The 23,621-nt window shown below is 45.1% G+C and overlaps 3 protein-coding genes across 3 annotated transcripts in view; all 3 read right to left on the reverse strand.

Moving 5' to 3' along the window:
- LOC134396384 (zinc finger protein OZF-like) overlaps positions 1-23,621 on the reverse strand; it is a 253,426-nt gene that overhangs the window by 222,470 nt on the left and 7,335 nt on the right. Inside the window, exon 2 of the mRNA XM_063122865.1 lies at positions 22,378-22,506. The gene's annotated coding sequence lies outside the window, so the exon portion shown is untranslated. The remainder of the gene's footprint in view (positions 1-22,377; positions 22,507-23,621) is intronic.
- On the reverse strand, positions 3,191-20,367 carry LOC134395726 (zinc finger protein 850-like). Its single transcript, XM_063121887.1, has 3 exons — positions 18,694-20,367; positions 17,668-17,699; positions 3,191-8,475 (listed from the first exon to the last, which is right to left on the reverse strand). Exons 1-3 carry the CDS (start codon positions 19,911-19,913, stop codon positions 6,917-6,919), a joined length of 2,811 nt encoding a protein of 936 aa, XP_062977957.1. The 5' UTR covers positions 19,914-20,367; the 3' UTR covers positions 3,191-6,916.
- LOC134396485 (zinc finger protein 665-like) overlaps positions 15,588-23,621 on the reverse strand; it is a 38,242-nt gene continuing 30,208 nt past the window's right edge. Inside the window, exon 4 of the mRNA XM_063123008.1 lies at positions 15,588-17,667. The gene's annotated coding sequence lies outside the window, so the exon portion shown is untranslated. The remainder of the gene's footprint in view (positions 17,668-23,621) is intronic.

The following is a 23,621-nucleotide window of genomic DNA, read 5'->3' on the forward strand; positions in this document are numbered from 1 at the left end:
TGCCTCCCTTCCAATCGCCTCCATTCACTGAAGCTTTTGGCTCCTTCGGGGCTGCGGCTGTTTCCCTCGGAGGCGGCCGGGAGGGAGGCAGCCCTCCGGCTGCAGGGGAGCTGGAAAAGCCAGCAGTGCTTTTTCTCCTTCTCCTGAACAAAAGCAATGAAGGGAAGAGATTCACAGGGTCTGCCAGAAAACCCTTTGGTTTCCTCCAGTTGTGCTGGACTACATTCCCCATCATGTCCAGCCAGCGTGGTTTTAAGGGACTGCTGTCCAAGACAGCCGGAGGACACCATGTCAGAGAGGGCTGAGTTGTGCTTTTACACCCCAGCTTTCTTCACTGGGATCTCTATGTGGCTCAGAGTTTGAACTTCTGCCCATCATCTCTCCACCAAAGGGGAAATGAACCAAACTCTGCTTTTCTCTTCCTTCTGAGAGGAGGAAAAACGTCTTATTATTTCCATTACAAATAGACAAATGGAACGTAAGGACGAAAGAGCCCTGCTGGATCGGGCCCTTGGAGCTCCAGCGTTCTGTTCACACAGGGGCTAAATATTTATTTATTTGTAACATTTATGTATTTATTTATTTGTAACATTTCTCCTGAACAGAAGCCATGAAGGGAAGAATTTCTCAGTTTCCCTCTGGCTCTTTGTCACTTTTTCCCTCTTCACTCAGCTCTGCTGCAGGGATTCTGTGCTGTGTTGCTCCCCCACTTCAGCCCAGCACCCCAGTTTTGCCCAAGGGGAAAAGGGCTGCATGTCAGGTAGTCACTGCACCGATGCCAGCAGCCGCACACCTCTTCTGTCTAGGCCGACCAAGTTGCAATATTGGCAGGACACCTTACCTGGCTCTTTCCAATAGCCCTGGCCTAATACAACTTTTTGTCTGAGGAAGAAAATACAAATGGCACACACACAGTTAGGCGTAAAGTAAAAATACAGTTCCCTCCATTTCCAATGTTCATGTGTGAGTGCCAGTACCCCCATTTCATTTAAGTACCCGACAATTGCTGAACATAAACAGTGTCCCAAACCCATCATGTTAAGTGACCCATCGCAATTTACCTCATGGCAGGACACAGTTCATGTCTCTGTTTCTTGGTCATTCTAGCATTTTTACTATTCCGCTCTCCAGAGGCTGGCAAAAGTCGTTCTAGCCTTTTTTGCTAATGGTCTGGTATGTTTTGAGCATGTTTTTGCCTGTGCCAAATCCAAAAGGAAAATGTTCCACCCGCTCCCTGTCCCATCTGATCACTACCTGTAAAGAGTTTTTTGAGCAATAAGTAAATAATTCAGAAAGTTTGGGTGTTGTGAAGATTTGCACTGCAATTCAAACTGAGCATACGTGTGGCTTGTTTTCCTGGGGAGAGAAGCCTCCACTATCCACCCAGTTATGGAGAGATTACAAAGTCTGATCCATTCTGTATTTTATCCTTCTTATTGTTTATCAGTGGTGTAGTGGAAATTTAATGGTGTGACAACAAATCCGGCCTGCCAGACCTCCTTGGTTCAAAGGCCTCTCCTAACCCTTTAGTTTAACCTTTGTAAACATCCCAGAGAGCTTCGGCTATGTTTATTACGTTTATTATATAAACGTAATAAACAAATACTGGTGCAGAGATTGCAGCTAAAATATACTGGTAGTTTTGGCCAACTCCTTTCGCCCTGCCCACTGGTGGGATGCGGCTTCTGAGGCTCAGCAATACTACAAACGAGAAGGATCTTGGAATTGTTGTAGGTCACAAGCTGACAGTGCGATATGGCTGCAAGAAAGGCAAATGCTATTTTGGGCTGCATTAATAGAAGTATAGCTTCCAAATCACATGAGGTACTGGTTCCTCTCTATTCGGCCCTGGTTAGGCCTCATCTAGAGTATTGCGTCCAGTTCTGGGCTCCACAATTCAAGAAGGACGCAGACAAGCTGGAGCGTGTTCACAGGAGGGCAACCAGGATGATCAGGGGTCTAAAGCCCTATGAGGAGAGACTGAAAGAACTGGGCATGTTTAGCCTGGAGAAGATTGAGGGGAGACATCATAGCACTCTTCAAATACTTAAAAGGCTGTCACACAGAGAAGGGCCAGGATCTCTTCTCGATCCTCCCAGAGTGCAGGACACGGAATAATGGACTCAAGTTAAAGGAAGCCAGATTCCAGCTGGACATCAGGAAAAACTTCCTGACTGTTAGAGCAGTACGGCAATGGAATCAGTGACCTAGGGAGGTTGTGGGCTCTCCCACACTAGAGGCCTTCAAGAGGCAGCTGGACAACCATCTGTCAGCGATGCTTTAGGGTGGATTCCTGCATTGAGCAGGGGGTTGGACTCGATGGCCCCTTCCAACTCTGCTATTCTATGATTCTATGAATTCAGCGGAAGGAAATTTGGCCCTCAGGCTCAAAAAGGTTCAAGAACTCTATTAAAATGGGTTCAAGTTATCACTGAAGGGGTCCCTGCATTGCACGTTTCTAGTTTGTCCCGTCTGCGTTCCTGTAGGCACCTGCTGTGTAAGGAAGCTTGAAAAGACATTTCTATTGCTGCTAAAGGACTTTCAGTGTTCCTGTGTTCCAGATGTTAGACCTCCCATCCCTCCAGGTGTGTTGGGCTACCACTGCCATTGGCCACGCTGGCTGGGGATAATGGGAGCTGCAGTCCAACACACCTGGATGGAGCCAGGTTACTACACAACGGGAAAGAAGATTCCCCTCAATAAAATGGGGAGTGAAATATGTTTTACCGTCCAAGACCTGTGAGAGAGAAGCAGGTTATTAAGATGACTGTTGCGAAAGAGACAGGACTGAGGTTTTGTGTTTGGAGGGGAGAGGAGCATGGACAGAGAGGTAGAGGGAATTAACCTTTGGGGAAAGGCGGGGAGGGGGCTCAGCTGAGTGGGAATGGGTTTAGGGCTGGGGTCCCCAGTGTCGTGCCCATGAGAAGCAATGTGTTCACAGACACCTCTTTTGGCACTCACCAAATTTAGGGCCCACGCATTCAGGCCAAACACCCCTTCAAATCATGTACCAATCCCCCTTCTCCCCCCGCCCAGCGAAAAGGCACATACCCCATTCTTCTTGAGCCGCCACTCATTCCTCTTCCTTGGGGGACAGAGCTGTATGGGCCTCATGGCCTGAACTGCACCCCTTAATCTAACCTGATGCCGTCAAGTGCTGTGGAGAACGCTACCCTACTGCCAGTGTGGTTGCTTTTAATTACATTTTATTGTAAAATGTCAATAAAAGAAAAGGAAAAGAAAAAAAGTCACTACATAGATTTGAAAATCAAGTTCAACGCACATATATGAAACGCGCATACATATATAACAAAAATAGGGCTAAAACATACACGAACTACAAGAGAAGCAGACCAAATATCCATAGAAGTATGCATTCACAAGTGGCATCTATATACCACTGTCTCTTCAAATGATGAAAGTGTTCTTAGGTGCTCAATCCTTTGCATTAAAGAGGATGTGTAGAAGCCATTTGCGCTGACCATGCGTTGACCTCTAGGAAGCAGGTCAATAATTTAAGAGGATATTCACATCAATAAATATTAAAGAGTGCTGCAATATAAGTTTTATCTGTATAATACGAACATTAAAAGGGTCGTGCTAGATCAGACTAAGAGTGCATCAAGCCCAGCACACTATTTATTTATTATATTTATATCCTGCCTTTTTTCCTCCAAGGAACCCAAGATGGTGTACATAATCCTCCTCCTCCTCTCCATGTTATCCTCACAACAACCACCCTGGAGTTGGGCTGAGAGTCTGTGACTGGCCCAAAGTCACCCTGTGGGTTTCCATGGCCGAGTGGGGACTAGAACCCAGTTCTTTCCAACACCTTAGCCACTACACCACACCAGATTGTGGATTGATATGACTGATCAGCCTCAATAAGTGCTTCAAATTTGCAGATGACACAAAATTGGGAGGGATAGGTAATACCCTGAAGGGTGGAAAACAACATTCAAAGTGATATTGATAGGCTGGAGAGCTGGGCTGAAAACAACAGAATGAAATTTAATAGGGTTAAATGCAGAGTTCTACACCTAGGAAAAAGAAACCAAATGAACTGTTACAAGATGGGTGTTACTTGGCTCAGAAATACTACAAGCGAGAAGGATCTTGGAATTGTTATAGATCACAAGCTGAATATGAGCCAACAGTGTGACGTGGCTGTAAAAAAAGAGCAAATGCTATTTTGGGATGAATTATGCTATTTTGGGATGAATATTTTGGGATGTATAGCTTCTAAATCGCATGTGTTCCCCTCTACCTGGCACTGGATACACCTCATCTTCAATGCTGCATCCAGTTTTGGGCACCACACTTTAAGAAGGATGCAGACAAGCTGGACAGGATTCAGAGGAGGGCAACAAGGATGACCAGGGGTCTGGAAACAAAGCCCTATGAAGAGAGACTGAAAGAACTGGGCATGTTTAGCCTGGAGAAGAGAAGATTGAGGGGAGACTTGATAGCACTCTTCAAATACTTAAAAGGCTGTCACACAGAGGAGGGCCAGGATCTCTTATTTATTTATTACATTTATATACTGCCCAATAGCCGAAGCTCTCTGGGCAGTTTACAAAAGTTAAACACTCTTGATCATCCCAGAGTGCAGGACACAGAATAATGGGCTTAAGTTACAGGAAGCCAGATTCTGGCTGGACATCAGGAAAAACGTGCTGACTGTTAGAGCAGTACAACAACGGAACCAGTTACCTAGGGAGGTTGTGGGCTCTCCCTCACTAGAGGCCTTCAAGAGACAGCTGGACAACCCTCTGTCAGGGATGCTTTAGGGTGGATTCCTGCACTGAGCAGGGGGTTGGACTCAATGGCCTTGTAGGCCCCTTCCAACTCTGCTATTTTATGATCCCAACATGCAGCCCCAGGAACCTCCAAGGCAAGAGAAGTGACTCTGCTCACCTCTATTCTATGATTCTACAAAATACAATGTGAAAGCTAAAGGCTAAAGCTTAAGGACAGCCCCACATAGAGTGCACTGCAGCAATCTAGATTTGCAGTAACTAGTGCCTGTATTACTGTGGCCAAGCTATCCCTAGCTAGGAGTGGCTGTAGCTGGTCAATCAGCTGAAACTGCTAAAAGGTACTCAGAGCAGCTATGGCCACCGGAACTTCCAGCGTTAGTGATGGATTTAAAAGTTCCCCCAGGCTATGAACCAGATCTCTCAAAGGGGGTACAACCCATCCAGAAGAGGCAATGACCGAGGTTCTGGAATCACTCACTCACATGGATTCCACCTTGCAAAATTCACCTTTTTGGCCATCATCTAGACCATCTAGGCACCGATCCAGGACTTGCACAGCTTCACCTGATTTATTTATTTATTTATTACATTTTTATACCGCCCAATAGCCGAAGCTCTCTGGGCGGTTCACAAAAATTTTAATGACAAAACCTCATCATCAGCACTCTCTAGTTGTGCCACGAAAGTAGCATTACAAAACGAGTCCCACGAAATGATAGGAGACATGTATCTACTAATAGCCATAAATGTGAGAAGAACCCTATTCATTTCTGCCAGAAGAATAATGTCAAACATTTAGAGAGAGGACCAACGTTAGAAGATTCCAGAACTGACCAAAGTGAAAATGAGTGAAAAGACCAAAATGTAGGACAATAGGCCCAATGAACGCGGCAAGATCCCGAAAGCCAACCCACCCTCTATAATTGGAAGTTGTGTCCTTTTCAAGGATATCCCACAGGTCTTCTGATTGTGACCTGCTGCTGGCCTTCCCCACGCCTCCCGCAAGAAGGATTCCTCCCTTAAGGCCTGGCCTCACACCACTCCTATGCCTTTGCCTGTGATAATGACCACAGAAAATTTCTCTCTAGCGGCACCTTGCATTGAAATCTTACGTGGTGTTCACTCACTCACTCCTCGGACTCTTTTCCCGGCAGGCCTGGAATTCTGAAAGTTTTGGTGTTGTAAAGATTACCACTGCAATTCAAGTTTGACTTGCTTTGCCAGGGAGAGAAGCGGATCACGCGTCCTCCACTATCCATCCAGTAATGGAGAGATTACGAAGTCTGAACCATTCTGTATTTTATCCTACTTATTGTTTATTATTCGTATATAAGTGGAGTAGTGGAAGTTTAAAGGTGAGAAGACAAAGCCCTCCTTGTTTCAAAGGCCTCTCCTAAACCTTTAGTTTAACCTTTGCAAACCACCCAGAGCTCAGATTTGCAAAACAGAGCACTGAGTGTCAGTGCTAAACATAAAATCATAGAATAGTACAGTTGGAAGGGGCCTCTAAGGCCATCAAGTCCAACCCCCTGCTCAACGCAGGAATCCACGTCAAAGCATACCTGACAGTTTGGTTGACGATTGCCCATGGCGCCTTCCTGTCCTTTTCCTCAGGCAGAGAAACACCTCTGGTGGGACTACAGCCTACCCTCATATATCTACACCTTCTCCAGCTGCCCCTATTAATACGTTAGCAGCTTGTGTGAATGGAAATCGGAGCAGGGGAGGGGATGTGACTTTTTTTACAAACTTCCTTTCTACAAACAACTGCTGGATCCCCATCCACACTGTGCTAGAGGACCACTCAACATTCTAGGGAACATTTGGGGGAGCCGGTGGTGCAATAAATGGAAGTCAGGGCTTGTCAAAACCAAGTTGCTCACTCTGCTAAAATATAAAACCTTCTTTCAACAGAAAGAATTCGAGATCATAGTCTTTACATGTTGTTTGACATGAACTCAAAAGGAAACATAGTATGGAAGCACAAGTTATTAATATAATTCACCCATGTGTGTTTAAATCATTTCTACTGTGAGTCTTCTTTGATGGAAAAGAAAAGTCTGGGGAACAGTGAGAGCATATATTCTGGGCGATCCCGATTCTGCAGTTGCCTTTGAGCCTGCTTCATAAGCAGGCCTGTTCTCTTGAGTAAGCCCTTACTCATGTGTATTTCCTGGGCGAAAGGGTACTCTGGGGATCAGGTAGGCGCTGTCACCATGGCTCTGAGTATCCCATGTGATGCACTGCGAACTGTGCTCTGGAGAGCCGTGGATGCTGGGAGGAGAATCTGGAATCACGGCTGGGCTCGCGACTGGGTTGAACGATTTGCTGGGAACCTCAGACGAGGCATTGCTGTCAGAGGACTCATCTTGTTCCTGGTCTGCTGTAGAAGATTGTTCTGAGGTATCTGAGTCCTCCTCTTCTGAAGAGGTCTCTGTGTGAGGTCTTCTTAGATGTGAAATAAACGATGACCTGTGACTGAAGCACTTTCCACACACCACACATTTAAACGGTTTCTCCCCTGTGTGAGTTCTTTGATGTAGAGAAAGGTATTCCTTACGGATGAAATTCTTTCCACACTCCAAGCATTTAAAGGGTTTCTCCCCTGTGTGAGTTCTTTTATGTATAGAAAGGTATTCGTTCCGAGTAAAACTCTTTCCACACTCCAAGCATTTAAATGGTTTTTCCCCTCTGTGAGTTCTTTGATGTACAGAGAGGTAAGCCTTCCCGCTGAAATTCTTTCCACACTCCAAGCACTTAAATGGTTTCTCCCCTGTATGAGTTCTTTGATGTACAGAAAGGTGTTCATTCCGAGAGAAATTCTTTCCACACTCCAAGCATTGAAATGGTTTTTCTCCTGTATGGGTGGTTTGATGCAGATTAAGGGCACTTCTATCGCAGAAGCCCTTTCCACACTCCAAGCACTTGAATGGTTTTTCCCCTGTGTGAGTTCCTTGATGGGAATTTAGAGCACTTCTCTGGGAGAATCTCTTCCCGCATACCAAGCATTGATATGGTTTCTCCCCTGTGTGAGTTCTTTGATGGCGATTAAGGGCAGATTGGCAATTGAAGCTCTTTCCACACTCCAGGCATTTATACACTTTTCCCCTAATGTGAACCATTTTATGTGCTGTAAAGGCACCCTTCAGCCTGAAACTCTTTCCACACTCCAGGCATTTAAAAGGTTTCTCTTCTGTGTGAGTTGCCAGATGATGAATTAGTGTTTTCTTGAGACTGAAGCTCTTTCCACACTGCAAACATTCAAATGGTTTCTCCCCTGTGTGAATTCTTCGATGATTAGCAAGGCCATCCTTTCGGCTGAAGTTCTTTCCACAGTCCGGGCATTTAAATGGGTTCTGTTCTGTGTGCATTATCTGATGAGCAGTAAAGTTTTCTTTGCGTTTGAAGCTCTTTCCACACTCCAAGCATTCAAATGGTTTCTCCCCTATGTGAGTTCCTTGATGTCTAGCAAGGCCATCCTTCCGTCTGAAGGCCTTTTCGCACTGCAAACATTGAAATGGTTTCTCTCCTGTGTGAATGCTTTGATGACTAACAAGGCCATCCTTCTGTCTGAAGCTCTTTCCACAGTCCAGGCAATTAAATGGGTTCCCTTCTGTGTGCATTATCTGATGAGTAGTTAAGCACTTTCCACACTTCAGGCATTTAAATGGGTTCTCTTCAGTGTAAGTTCTTTGATGAGAAGTAGATTTATGTTCTCACTGAAGCTCATTCCACATGCCAAGCATTTTAACATCGACCCCCATGAGCCGATTCTCCGATCGAGGGAAAGTTCCCCCTTCTGACAAAATGCTTTTCCACGCTCCAAACAGTTAAATCGTTTCTCTATTGTCTGTGTTCTTTGATGGGGGAGAAGTACTGTATTCTGCCCAAAACTCTTTCCACATTCAAGGCTTTTATGCCATTTCTTTGCTATGAGGGTTGTACAATGATCATCAAGGTTTGATTTATGAGCGTGTGAGCCCTTTTCATTTGATTTGCTCTTTTGTTTGCTTTCTCCCACACATCCGTGGCTGAAACAAAAAGAGAAACAGAACATGAGTGCAACGTGAAAATCAAAGAAGCAATATGATGTTCCCCTATATTAGAAACGTACACGTCAGTTCCCTAAACTGAATCATAGAATAGTACAGTTGGAAGGGGCCTATACGGCCATCAAGTCCAACCCCCTGCTCAATGCAGGAATCCACCCTAAAGTATACCTGACAGATGGTTGTTGTCGAGGAAATCAAGCTGGGTGGTTCTTTTACCTATGCCCACAGGTATAGGAAAATGGCTCTATAAATCCTTAGCTCTATAAATCATAAGATTCATAGCTTCCTGCGAAACTAAAACATATTTTTAAGACTGCAACTACTTTCACAACTATTAGCTGATGTTGAAATCATGTCACAAGATGGTGTCAACATAGGCAGCTAGAGGGTGGAGTAAGATGTTTTCAAGGCAAGCTAACCGCAAAAGGAAACAGATGGAGATTTAGTTGCTGAAACTATTGCAATACCCATTTATGTATTGTTTTTCTAGTCAGAGAAGTAGTTACACTCTGTACATGCCTAAATGCCTTGCTTCTCATTGGTTATTGTATTGCAGAACTGTATTATGATTGGTAGGAAGGTTCTGCCATTGTATCTGAGGGGAACTGACCCTATAAATATGTTAGCCTTTCCTGAAATTATTGGGCAGTTCCTCAGGTCTTCTGAGACTGTCACCCTGCAGCGCTGCTCATAATAAACCTTCTAAAGAGAGAGAAATTGTGTTTTGAGAGTCTGTGACCGCCACTCAGTGAACCACGGGGACCTGCCCTTTCAGGTCCCACCACAGTTGTCCAGCTGCCTCTTGAAGGCCTCTAGTGTGGGAGAGCCCACAACCTCCCTAGATAACTGATTCCATTGTCGTACTGCTCTAACAGTCAGGAAGTTTTTCCTGATGTCCAGCTGGAATCTGGCTTCCTGTAACTTGAGCCCGTTATTCCGTGTCCTGCACTCTGGGAGGATCGAGAAGAGATCCTGGCCCTCCTCTGTGTGACAACCTTTGAAGTCTTTGAAGAGTGCTCTCATGTCTCCCCTCAATCTTCTCTTCTCCAGGCTAAACATGCCCAGTTCTTTCAGTCTCTCTTCATAGGGCTTTGTTTCCAGACCCCTGAACATCCATTTTTATCTCTGCAAGTAAGATCAGGAGCAATGACTCCAAGGAGAATTTAGGAGAAACTAGGAAGGCTGAGTTCATTTTAAACGTTGTACATTATTATTCCCCATTGGGAAAGCAGGCATGAAAAATAAGAAAGTTTAAGGTGACATTCAAACAGGCAACTTCTACTTCAATTTAGCTGAGGTCATAGAATCATAGAATCATAGAATAGCAGAGTTGGAAGGGACCTACAAGGCCATCGAGTCCAACCCCCTGCTCAATGCAGGAATCCACCCTAAAGCATCCCTGACAGGAAGCACAGATTAAGGAGATGCTCCGCCCATTGGAGATTAAATCAAAAGACTTTCTAAGGCTGCATTCATTTCATTACAGTAAGGCTGCTGCAACATCCATGCAATGAAATTCAGGGCAGCTTGCACAAATCCTCCCAAGGAGAAATTTCTAGAGGGGAACTTCCATAATTCTGAGTCCTGAGCCAGGGCCAGCACTGGGATAAACAGCGCCCTGGCTGGAGTGCCTTTGGTGGCCCCTGCCCACCCCCTACTCCACCCCCGTGGTCAGCTTTGCAGGGCCACCCTGAAGGTTTATGGGGCATGAAGCAGGTATGATATGGGGGGTCTTGCTGCTGCCCCCTACAAGGAGCCGTGCATAAGTGTACAACAGCTGAGGGTCACATGAAAAACTTGATGTTGTGCAGACTTCTACTGTTACTTTCTACTGTTAGTTTTACCCTACCCTGTGCCTGCTTACCCTACCCTGTACCTGTTTGCATTCTCTTCCCCTCCTTATTGTTTTACTATGATTTTATTCGATTGTAAGCCTATGCGGCAGGGTCTTGCTATTTACTGCTTTACTCTGTACAGCACCATGTACACTGATGGTGCTATATAAATAAATAATAATAATAATAATAACATGCAGTCATTATTCCATGCACAAACGATGTCTGAGAATTCTTGCCTGCAGCCCTGGGATCAGGCAGAACGATAGGTATTCCATTTCCGCACATATATTGGGATAACTTCTAAATCGCGTGAGGTACTGGTTCCCCTCTATTCAGCCCTGGTTGGGCCTCATCTAGAGTACTGCGTCCAGTTCTGGGCTCCACAATTCAAGAAGGACGCAGACAAGCTGGAGCAGCGTGTTCAGAGGAGGGCAACCAGGATGATCAGGGGTCTGGAAACAAAGCCCTATGAGGAGAGACTGAAAGAACTGGGCATGTTTAGCCTGGAGAAGAGAAGATTGAGGGGAGACATGATGGCACTTCTCAAATACTTCAAAGGTTGTCACACAGAGGAGGGCCAGGATCTCTTCTCGATCCTCCCAGAGTGCAGGACACGGAATAACGGGCTCAAGTTAAAGGAAGCCAGATTCCAGCTGGACATCAGGAAAAACTTCCTGACTGTTAAGAGCAGTACGACAATAGAACCAGTTACCTAGGGAGGTTGTGGGCTCTCCCACACTAGAGGCCTTCAAGAGGCAGCTGGACAACCACCTGTCAGGGATGCTTGAAGGTGGATTCCTGCATTGAGCAGAGGATTGGATTTGATGGCCTTAATGCCTTCCCTTCCAACTCTACTATTCTATGAGCAAAGTAGAAAACCTTAAAAGGTTTAGACTCTTCCTCAGAAGCACCATGGGTGACAGCACTGGGCTCCAAAACTAATTTAGTACAAGGAACATGCTGCTGTCTCCCAGACCAGAATGTTCTTGAGATGGAAAAATAAACCCGGGAGGCCTCCAGATGGGAAAGTGATGTAATAATGGGTGACTTCGATTACCCCCACAGTGGAATGTGGATTGATTCAGTCGGTCACGACAAAGAGGTTAACTTTCTGGATGCCCTAAACGACTCTGCCCTAGAACTGACCAGAGGGGAGACGAGCCTGGATTTAATCCTAAAGGGCGTCACCCTGCACTTAGTACAAGATGCAAAGGTGGTTGAACCAACTGGAAACACTGACTGCAGTGCCATCACATTATTTAGGGTGACCATATGAAAAGGAGGACAGGGCTCCTGTATCTTTAACAGTTGTACTGAAAAGGGAATTTCAGCAGGTGTCGTTTGTATATATGGAGAGCCTGGTGAAATTTCTCTTCATCACAACAATTAAAGCTGCAGGTGCCCTGCCCTCTTTTAAAGCTGGTCACTCTAGTATAGCTCCTGCAGCTTTAACTGTGGCGATGAAGAGGGAATTTCTCCAGGTTCCCCATATATACAAATGACACCTGCTGAAATTCCTTTTTCTATGCAACTATTAAAGATACAGGAGCCCTGTCCTCCTTTTCATATGGTCACCCTACATTATTATTGTTGTTGTTGTTGTTATTATTATTTACATTTATATACAGCCCCATAGCCGAAGCTCTCTGGGCGGTTTACAAAATTTAAAAACAGTGAACATTAATTACAAATATACAAAATTTAAGCCCATAAAAAGCATAAAATGCAAACAAAAACAGATAATATCCTTGTAAAACAGCTATTCTGGGGTCAGATAGATAGATTAGATAGATAGATAGATTTATTACCTTTCCCCCCCACCCAATCCTCCCCCACCCAAAGCAAAATACCGGCGCCTCCCTCCTACTCTTCCGCCCCTGCAACGCAGCCCCCTTACCTCTCTGCCCCAGCCCCCCACAACGGACCAGCTTCCGCCCACTCCTCGCAGGGAAGCCTCCCCAGGTCGGTTTCCCTCGCCGGAAGACAAAGGCGAGGCACCTCCGAGGACCTCCCCCCCTTCCCAATCGTGGAACTTCCTGCCTCTCTAGGAACCAAACTTCGGTTCATTTAACCCTTGGGAGGACCTTCGGCACAGCGCAGTTCGTTCACAGAACGCCTTGGAGAAAGAAAAGCTCAAGATTTTCTAATATACAAGAACAGATTGTTTTACACCACTGTCTGGTGTCAGCTCCTGAAGAAGGGTTTTGTTTTAATCCGAAACGCTGAGCCTTTGATACAAAAAGAACCATTAAAGATGTTATACATAGCACCTGTCTCTCGTCTATCACCTGTTCACAGTGGTGCTTTTTCCCTCTACCACACTCCTGTCTAGAAAAGTGACCAGGAGCACAACCACACTGCAACTTTTTGTTGCAGCTCAGAGTAAATGTAAGGTGACCAGGGCTCCTGTATCTTTAACAGTTGCATTGAAAAGGGAATTTCACCAGGTGGTATTTGCATGTCTTTGCATGCATTTCACCTGTTATTATTGTTATTATTAATAATATTTATTTATATAGCGCCATCAATTTTCATGGTGCTGTACAGAACAAAATAAAACAAAATACAAAACACCCTGCCATATGGCTTACATTCTAAAATCACAGTAACAAACAAACAGGGAGGAGAAAGGCCAACCAACATGGGGGACAATAAAACAAATAATAAAAACTGGCGAAATTCCCTTTCTCACAAGTGTTAAAGATACAGGAGCCCTGACCTCCTTGCCATATGGTTACCCTAAGTAACTGTTGGCCATGCTGGCTATTTATTTATTATTCTTTATAATTGCATTTGGGCAACCATCTGTCAGGGATGCTTTAGGGTGGATTCCTGCATTGAGCAGGATGGCCTTGTAGGCCCCTTCCAACTCTGCTGTTCTATGATTCATTTATATCCCGCTTTTCTTCCTCCAAGGAACCCAAGGCAGCATACATAATCCTCTCCATGTTATCCACACAACAACCCCGTGAGGTAGGTTGGGCTGAGTCTGTGACTGGCCCAAAGTCACCCAGTGGGCTTCCATGGCCGAATGAGGAATAGAACCCGGATCTCCTGACTCCAGGTCTCACACTTTAGCCACTACACCACACTGGCTAGGGTTTATGAATGTTGTACCTGACAACTGGTGTCCAAAAACTGTCCCAAACCTGCGATGTCAGGTGACCCATCTTACTTTACCTCATGATAGGTCACAATTCTGGTTTTATGTTGTTTTAAAGTTTTAAATTGGATTTTATGGTTCTAGTTGTAAACTGCCCAGAGAGCCTAGGCTGTTGGGGAGTATAAATATGCAATAAATAAATTATTGTACGTTTTACACTTTCTTAAGAGAAATTCAATTCCCAAAGGCTTCCATTTACGTTAACAGCTGCCAGCGGGAATTGGGAGCAGAGAGAGACAATCATCCCCAGCCTGAAAGATCACCATTAACCCCAAAGCAATTGTGTGGCCCTTAAGGTTTAATAAGGTTAGGGTTTAGATGGTGGTGTTTTTAAAAGATCCCATCAGCCCCGATAATCCTTCCTTTGCTTGGTTAACAGAATGCCAAAGTCATTTTGTGGTTAAGCAGCTTGGTTTAGCGTGTTGTCTGAACGGGGCCAATGGGTCCTTTCCACAAGGCAGATTCTTGGATGTATATACGATTGCGGGGTTAGTTTCACACGCAAGGTGGCTGGGTGGCCACTCTGTCTCAAAGAGGGCAGTTCACTGTCCAGGCTGGGAGCTCAGCGCACTGAGCTCCACTAAGGACCAGCCTTAGGGGTGGGTGAGCTGAATGTTCGCCTGGGGCACTGGGCTGAGGTGGGCACCAAGCTGAGTTCAGTGACTGTGGGTTTTTAAAAAATGTGTTGTCTGTAGAGGGCTAAGGTGGAAAAAAGCAAGTGTCTGTAACTTTTCTTTCAAAGTTCTATGGGTTGTTTGGGTACGAACTACAAAAAAGACCATTCCTTCAATTAGCTTTAAAGTATGCTCCTTTTTTCAAGTTCCATTTTGATGTCAGCTTTATTTTGAGATATTGAGCAGTTAGCATTTTAAATACTTTAAATGCTGCATGCGTTATATAAATAATATGATAATAATGCTGTAAGAGGTCAGCTGAATACCTTTTTTATTTATAACTTTTCTTTATTACATACAAATATCAAAATAATGGATATTCTAAAATAAGGGATGTGGCTGGTCAAAATTTGGCTTCTGTAAACTGTAGCACAATGGCTGAATCAAGCTTTTGAGCAAAGTTGGTCTCGCTGGACATCACACCTGCATCACGCCCCATAAGTCCCCTGGGTGGGTGCTATTTATGCTCAGCCCTGGCTCTACTGGCCAGCTCCCAGCTCTGAAAGGAAAAAGGGATCAGTGCTCACTCTGCACCCACCTACCTGGAGATTCTGGTGACCACTTGAACCTGGCTTTTCTCTTGGACTGAAAGATGGCACCTGCCACACTTCAGATCCAGAGTGATTCCAGACGAGGCTTTATTTGTGCAATTACAGGAAGCCAGATTCCTGCTGGACATCAGGAAAAACTTCCTGACTGGTAGAGCAGTATGACAATGGAACCAATGACCTAGGGAGGTTGTGAGTTTTCCCACACTAGAGGCCTTCAAGAGGCAGCTGGACAGCCATCTGTCGGGGATGCTTTAGGGTGGATTCCTGCATTGAGCAGGGGGTTGGACTCGATGGCCTTGTAGGCCCCTTCCAACTCTACTATTCGGATTCTATGCCTGATACACTCACTTCCCATTCCACTTGAGCCCCTGCTCATTCCCTATTATCATTATTATTATTATTATTATTATTATTATTATTAATTTATTCACATAGCACCATCAGTGTCTTGGGAGGACAGCGCTCTATGGGCCGCCTGGCCTGGCCTGCATCCCTTGATCCAACCTGATGCCCTCAAGTGCTGAGGAGAATGTCATCCCACTGCCAGAGTTGTTGTTGTTGTTAATTACATTTTATTGAGAAATGTCAGCAAAACCAAAGAAAAAGAAATGTTGCTACATAAATTGAATATATCGATTTCAACTCACGCATATGAAATACACATAGACATATAATGAAAATAGAGCTAAAACGTATACATGATCGTCAGCAGAAGACCAAATCTCCATATAAGTATGCATTTGCAAGTAGTATCTATATACCAGCTGCTCAAATGTTGAAAGCCTTGTGAGGTCCTCAATCCATCACACTATAGGAGGTGAGGATTATAAGGGTGTGGAGACCATGCGTTGACTTCCAGGAAGCAGGTAGACATTTTAAGAGGCCATTTTACATCAGTAGACTGTTGCAATACAAGGTTTATCTGTATAGACGAAAAAAGGGGGAGATGTACACTGGTGCTATGAAAAGCGTGTATCTATAATGACGAATCTAAAAAGCTCAACGTTTCGGATATATAATCCTTCAGGAGCTGAATACAGATACACGTCGTTATAATTCAAAAGGAAGAGTAACAATACTTCTTGAATAATCGTAATTTTTTGCGGCGTTCCTGTTAAGAGAGGTGTTTGCTCTGAGAATTTCTACCTGTATAGAACCAAGGGTCCCTCAAGTCCAGCATTCGGTTGACACAACGGCAAACCCAGAAGTAGGACACAGTGCAACAGCACCCTCCCACCCATGTTCCCCAGCAACTGATGTACACAGGCATACTGCCCTGATACTGGTGGTAGTATGGAGCCATCAGGGCTGGTACTCATGAATAGCCTTCTCCCCCAGGAATTTGTCTAACCCTGTTTAAAGCCACCCAAAACTTTCTCCAAGAAAGAGACAACTATTGGGCATTGCCAAGCCATGGCTGTGTTACACCTCCAGCAGTTAGATGACTTAGACAACCCCCTTTTTAAGATATGTTGCTGGGTCTAATTCACACAGAAGAAGACTTTTTGCAAAATACAACAGAATCTTAGAACACGGTCGCTTCTGATGCTAAAGTGACGATCCATGGATTGTCTTAAAACGGGACAATCCAGTTCCCTATTCCATTCCTCTTTAAGACCCTACGTATAATATTTATTCACCATTTAGGTATTATTTTTTAGTTTATTTACAACCTTTAGTTCCCGATCCACATCTACACAGATTACAGAGCGGTGAACAATAGAAGATTTAAAAAAATAAGATAAAAGAATAATACTCCATAATCAAAACGGTTAATTAAACCAACCCCCTCCCCCCAAAAAACAGAATACCAATAAAAACCATGGCTAGTCAGTTAAGGAAGGCTTCTTGAAAGAAGGATGATTTCAGGAGGTGCCAGAAACAATAGTGTGGCACCTGTCTGACCTCCGGAGGCAGGGAATTCCATAGAAAGGGGGCCACCACAGAGGCGGCTCTTCCCTGGGTGGATTCCAAACTAAGTCCTTGTGGAATCACCCAGAGCATGCCCTCTGATGACCTCAGTGACCAGGCAGGTTGATAGGAGACATGGTGCTCTTGCAGGTATCCTGTTTCCAAGTTCTTAAGTGCTTTATACACTAGTACAAAAGCCTTAAACCTGGCCTGGTAGCAAATAGGCAGCCAGTGCAATTCCCTCAGCAAAGGAGTCGCATGCTGAAAAGGAGCAGTTCCTGACATCAGCCGAGCTGCTGAGGTCTGCAATAGCTCCAGCTTCCAAAGCAGCCATAAGGGAAGCCCCACACTGAGCACAGTGCAGTAATCCAGTCTTGAGATGACTAGTGCCAGTACTGCTGTGCTGTGGCCAAGCTATTCCTGCTAAGGAGAAGGCATAGTTGATGAACCAGCTGAAGCTGGTAAAAGGTACTCTCAGCTACTATTGTCACCAGAACCTCCAGCGGCAGTGATTGAACTAAGCGCTTCCCCCGGCTACGAACCAGATCTTTCAAAGGGAGAGCAAGCCCATCCAGAAGAGGCAATGAGCCTCTCTCCCAGACTCGGGAACCACTCATCCACAAGGTTTTCAGCCTGCTGGGATTCAGCTTCAGTTTGTTAGCCCTCATCCAGCCCATTGCTGAGTGTCGGCACTAATCCAGGACATGCACAGCCTCACCTGATTCAGAAGTCTCGAGAGCTGTGTCTAACCTAACGCCGTCCATTTAAAGAGAGGAGGATCCACATTAGAAGATTCCAAAACTGACCAAGGCAAAAACCAGATCTAAGTGAAAAGTCCAAAATTTAGTACACTTCAACAAATAGGCCCGATGGATTAAACACGATCTGGAAAGACAAACCACCCGCTTTAATTAGAAGTTGAATCTTTTTCAAGGATATTCGTGGAAGGGGGGGACTTTTCCCAACACACACACAAAAGATGACAAAACAGAGCACTGAGTGTCAAACTAAGATTCAACTGCCAGTTTGCTCGATGATTGTTCATGGAAAGAAAGGGGTGCCTTTTTGTCTTTCGCTACAGACAGAAAAATGCATTGGGCTCACTATCACCTATCCCCATAAATTTCCATATTCTCCAGGTTTCTCCATTAATACAGGAGAGGCTTCCATAATTGGAAAGCATGTGTGTGTGTGTGTGTGTGTGACTTTTTTTTGCAAATTTCCCCTTCCTTCTGCAGCCCCCTGCATCGCTTCACATGCTGCGCTACAGGATCATCTAAAGAATATTTACGGGGGTTCAGGGAGCTCTAAAGGGAAGATCGAATCCGTCAAAACCAAGTCCCCCAATTCCATTAAATTATAAAATGTTTTGTCAACACAGTTGGGAGATAATATTTTGTACACATCGTTTGACAAATGTACATCCTTAAAAAGAAACAGTGTTGGGACACTGGGGAATTGTTAATGTAATCATCCATGAGTATTGAAATAATTAGTACTGTGAGGCTTCTTTGATGTAAAGTAAGATGTGCTCTCAGGCTCCGTTTAAACCCCAGACACTAAAATGTATTTCTCCTATATTCCTGTATCAAGAGTGTAAGTGTTGTCCAATAGCTCTAGGAGAGCTGCCAACCAAGGAAAAGTCTGGGCAATACGGAGAGCATATATTATGGCTGACTACGGATCACCAGCTGCATCTGAGTCAGCCATATAAATAGAGCCCTCCTCCTGGAGAGACCCTTACTCATTTGCATTTTCCGGGCAAAAGGGTAGTCTGGGAGTCAGGTAGGCACTACCATCATGATTCTGAGTATCCCACCTGATACATTGCCATTGGTGCTCTGTAGTTCCTTGGGTGGTGGGAGGAGAGTCCGGAATCACGGCTGGGCTCGCAACAGGATTGAATGGTTTGCTGGGAACGTCAGACGAGGCGTCGCTGTCACAGGATGCCTCATCTTGCTCAAGGTCTGCAGCAGAAGAGGATTCTTCTGAGGTATCTGACTCCTCATCTTCCAAAGAGGTCTCTGTGTGAGGTCTTCTCTGATGTGAAGTAAGGGCGTCCCTTCGACTGAAGCACTTTCCACACACCACGCATTTAAATGGTTTTTCTCCCGTGTGAGTCCTTTGATGGCAAGTAAGGGAACTTTTCTGGGAGAATTGCTTTCCGCACTCCAAGCATTTAAATGGTTTTTCCCCTGTGTGAGTTCTCTGATGTAAAGAAAGGTATGCCTTCCGAGTGAAATTCTTTCCGCATTCCAAGCATTGAAACGGTTTTTCCCCTGTGTGAGTTTTTTGATGGGACAAAACGTGTGCCCTGAGACGGAAGCACTTCCCACACTCCAAGCATTTAAATGGTTTTTCCCCTGTGTGAGTTTTTTGATGGTGCATAAGGGCACTTCTCCGCGAGAACCCCTTTTCACACTCCAAGCATTGAAACGGTGTCTGCCCTTTGTGAGTTCTTTGGTGGAAAGAAAAGTATGCCTTCCCTCGGAAAGTCTTTCCACACTCCAAGCATTTAAACGGTTTTTCCCCCGTGTGAGTAGTTTGATGTGACAAAACATGCTCCCTCCGACTGAAGCTCTTTCCACACTCCATGCATTTAAATGGTTTTTCCCCTGTGTGAGTTCTTTGATGGCAGTTCAGGGCACTTCTCTGGCAGAATCCCTTCCCACACTCCAAGCATTTAAATGGCTTCTGCCCTGTGTGAGTTCTTTGATGTAAAGAAAGGTAGGCCTTCCGACTAAAATTCTTTCCACACTCCAAGCACTTAAATGGTTTCTTCCCTGTGTGGGTGGTTTGATGTAATGTCAGAGTCTCTTTCAGACTGAAGCTCTTTCCACACTCCAAGCATTGATATGGTTTCTCCCCTGTATGAGTTCGTTGATGGCAGTTAAGGGCAGACTGGCAATTGAAGCTCTTTCCACACTTCGAGCATTCATATACTTTCCCCTTAATGTGAATCATTTTCTGTGCTGTAAAGGCACCATTCAGCCTGAAACTTTTTCCACACTCCAGGCATCTAAAAGGTTTCTCTGCTGTGTGAGTTGCCAGGTGAGGAATTAATGTTTTTCTGAGGCTAAAACTCCTTCCACACTGCAAACATTCAAATGATTTCTCCCCTGTGTGAATTCTTCGATGATTAGCAAGGTCATACTTCAGGCTGAAGCTCTTTCCACACTCCAGTCATATAAATGGCTTGTCTTCTCTGTGAATTAGCTGATGACAACCAAGGTTATCCGTCGGGCAACTGAAGCTCTTAACACACTGAAAACATTCAAATGCTTTGTCTCCTGTGTGAATTTGCCGACGTGATGCAAAACTCTTTCCAGAAGAAATTCTTTCCGCACTCCAGGCATTTAAATGGTTTCTCCCCTGAATGTATTCTTTGATGAAGAGTAAATGCCCACTTCTGTCTAAATGCTTTAGACAGTTAAATGGTTTAAAAGAAACAGTTAAATGGTTTCTTCCCTGCGTTTCTTCTACGATGGGAGAGAAATGCTGTACTCTGCCTGAAACGCTTTCCACACTCAAGGCACTGATATCATTTCTCTACTGTGTGGGTTTTACAGTGGTCCCCCAGCATTGATTTACAAGCAAGTGTGCTCCTTCATTTGTTTTCTCCCACACATCCCTGGCTGAAAGAAAAAGACAAACACAACATGAGTGCAAAGAAGGAAGACACTTGCATATCGGAGAAGCAATTTGATGTTCCCATCCATTAGATAGGGGGAGGGAAATTAGCACTGTCATACCTCAACCCATGAAAGACAAGGCCCAGCCCAGAGGGAAGCCCCCTCCTAGACCCTCCCACCACCTCCAAAGAGAGCCCCCCCCTTTATGGTCATGGACCCACTCTACAATGAGGGGCTCCCCTCTCTGCTTTTTGTTCCACCTATGCTAACATTTAATGAATTAAAGAGGCTCAGTTCAGACAACACGTTTCTCTACACAGTGGGAAAACTCTACTCAACCATTGCGTTTTTATTTATTTATTTTATTTCATTGCATTTGTATACCGCCCCATAGCCGAAGCTCTCTGAGCGGTTCACATAAGATAAAAACACTTAAAAACAATATACAAAAATTAAAAACCACCAAAACAAGCAAAATGCACATACATTTAATACCACTATAACAACTTTACAAATGATGAGCCAAAAAGCAGACCCAGGCTCATTACAGGAAGCCAGATTCCGGCTGTACATCAGGAAAAACTTCCTGACTGTTAGAGCAGTAAGACAATGGAACCAGTTACCTAGGGAGGTTGTGGGCTCTCCCACACTAGAGGCTTTCAAGAGGCAGCTGGACAACCATCTGTCAGGGATGCTTTAGGGTGGATTCCTGCATTGAGCAGGGGGTTGGACTTGATGGCCATATGGACCCCTTCCAACTGTACTATTCTATGATTCTACATATTGTTAAATGCCTGGGAGAACAGAAAAGTGTTGACCTGGCGCTGAAAAGATGACAATGTCAGCACCAGGCGAGCCTCGACAGGGAGATTGTTTCAGTTGGGGGGCCACCGCAGAGAAGGCCCTCTCTCTGGTTGCCACCCCCCCCCTCCGAGCTCCACTCAGAGTAGGCACCCGGAGGAGGACCTTAGATGTTGAACGTAGTGTTTGGGTAGGTTCATGTCGAGAAACGCGTTCCATCAGGTATTGTGGTCCCAAGCCGTGTAGGGCTTTATAGGTTAAAACTAGCACCTTGAATTGGGCTCGGAAATATACAGGCAGCCAATGCAGGCGGGCCAGAGTGGGTCTTATATGCTCAAACCTTCTGGCCCCGGTTACCAATCTGGCCGCTGCATTTTGCACAAGCTACAGCTTCTGAACCGTCTTCAAAGGCAGCCCCATGAAGAGTGCATTGCAGTAATCTAATTTGGTGGTTACCAGAGCGTAGACAACTGAAGCCAGGTTATCCCTGTCCAGATAGGGGCGTAGCTGGGTCACCAACCAAAACTGGTTAAAGGCACTCCGTGCCACCTTGGCCTCAAGTGACAGAGATGGTTCTAGGAGAACCCCCAAGCTATGAACCTGCTCCTTTTATATCACCATCTCCATGTCCAGCTCCAAAAAAAAAGGCCTGGAGTATGCCCCGCTACATGCGTTAGGCCAGTGGCATGCTGGGACAGTCCCATGGTTGTCATGGAGACCATGAAATCCTGAGCTCCATCATCTTTCCTCCCACTCTCATCAGGCTGATTTCCTTTCCTGGAAGACAAACTTGGGAGCATTTTTGGGCATCTCCCCCCCATTTGTGGAACTTCCAACCAGAGTTCAGTTCATTTAACCCTGGGGGGGGGGGGACACTGAGAGGCAAACCTACTACCCACATCCTTCCTTTCTGCCTACATCCTTTCTGACAAGTAATTGGAAGAACAGGTGCAACCTTTTCAGCCTCTCAAAAGGAAGGAAAAAGGGATCCTCACCAAAAGAGGCCACGTGCTTCTAATTCTCCATCATGTCTACCTTGTAGAGAGAGTCCTCTGCCCTGGAAGTAGCAGAGCCCACTCCTCCTTGGAGAAACGTACAGTCTCCTCCTCAAAGTACACAGGGAGCTGAAAGGAGAAAGGAAGAAATAATAACAACAACAACAACGTATTTCTTACCCGCTTCTCAACAACAACATATTTCTTACCCGCCTCTCCGATTGGATCAAGGCAGGGAACAACAGCAATCATAAAATATATAAAATACTGATTAAAAACATAGCATACACTGTTAAAAACATCCTAAAGCATCCTAAAATTCTACTGGATAGGCCTGCCAGAAGAGATCAGTCTTGATAGCTTTCTTGAATGCTAAAAGACTGTCAAGCCGGCAAGTCTCCTCCGGCAGGCTATTCCACAGTCTGGGAGCAGCAGAAGAGAAGGTCCTCTGGGTAACAGTTGTCAGCCTAGTCTTTGCTGATTGAAGTAGATTCTTCCCAGAGGACCTGAGTGTGCGGGGCGGATTGTACGGGAGAAGGCGATCCCGCAGGTAGCTTGGACCCAAACCATGTAGGGCTTTAAAGGTAATAACCAACAGTTTACTTTGCTCGGAAACTAATTGGCAGCCAGTGAAGAGATATCACACACACAAAACAGGTAGTCATGTTGTTGTTGTTATTATTATTATTATAACAACAATGAGATTTATAGCAGCTTCCAGAAAGAATAATAAGAAAATTAAAATGTAACAGTAAAGACACAGTAAATGAATCACTAATCAGCCATCACCATTCTGGCTGAGACACCCTTCAAAGGAATTCTGATTGAAGAGGTGGCTCTAGAACAGACATCTAAAGACCAAGACAGAACATGCCTCCCTCATGTCAACAGGGGAGCGTGTGCCAGAGGCAGATAATGTGACACCGTGCTTTCAGTAGGTCACCCTTCACTGGCAGAACAGCAGTGTTGCATGCAGGTGGCCCCAGGTTCGATTCCCGGCGTCTCCAGGTAGGGCTGGAAAAAACCCTTCCTGAAATCCTGGAGAGCCGCCGCTGCCAATCAGTGTCGACAATACTAGGCTTTGATGGACCCATGGTCTGACTCAGTGGCCCGGTTCAGACAACACGCTAAACCATGCTGCTTAACCACAAAATGGTTAAGGGAATGCATGCATTCCCTTAACCATTTTGTGGTTAAGCAGCATGGTTTAGCGTGTTGTCTGAACCAGGCAGAAAACGAGACCC

This window comes from Elgaria multicarinata, chromosome 3 (assembly GCF_023053635.1).
Source record: "Elgaria multicarinata webbii isolate HBS135686 ecotype San Diego chromosome 3, rElgMul1.1.pri, whole genome shotgun sequence".
In the NCBI taxonomy this organism is placed as follows: Eukaryota; Metazoa; Chordata; class Lepidosauria; order Squamata; family Anguidae; genus Elgaria; species Elgaria multicarinata.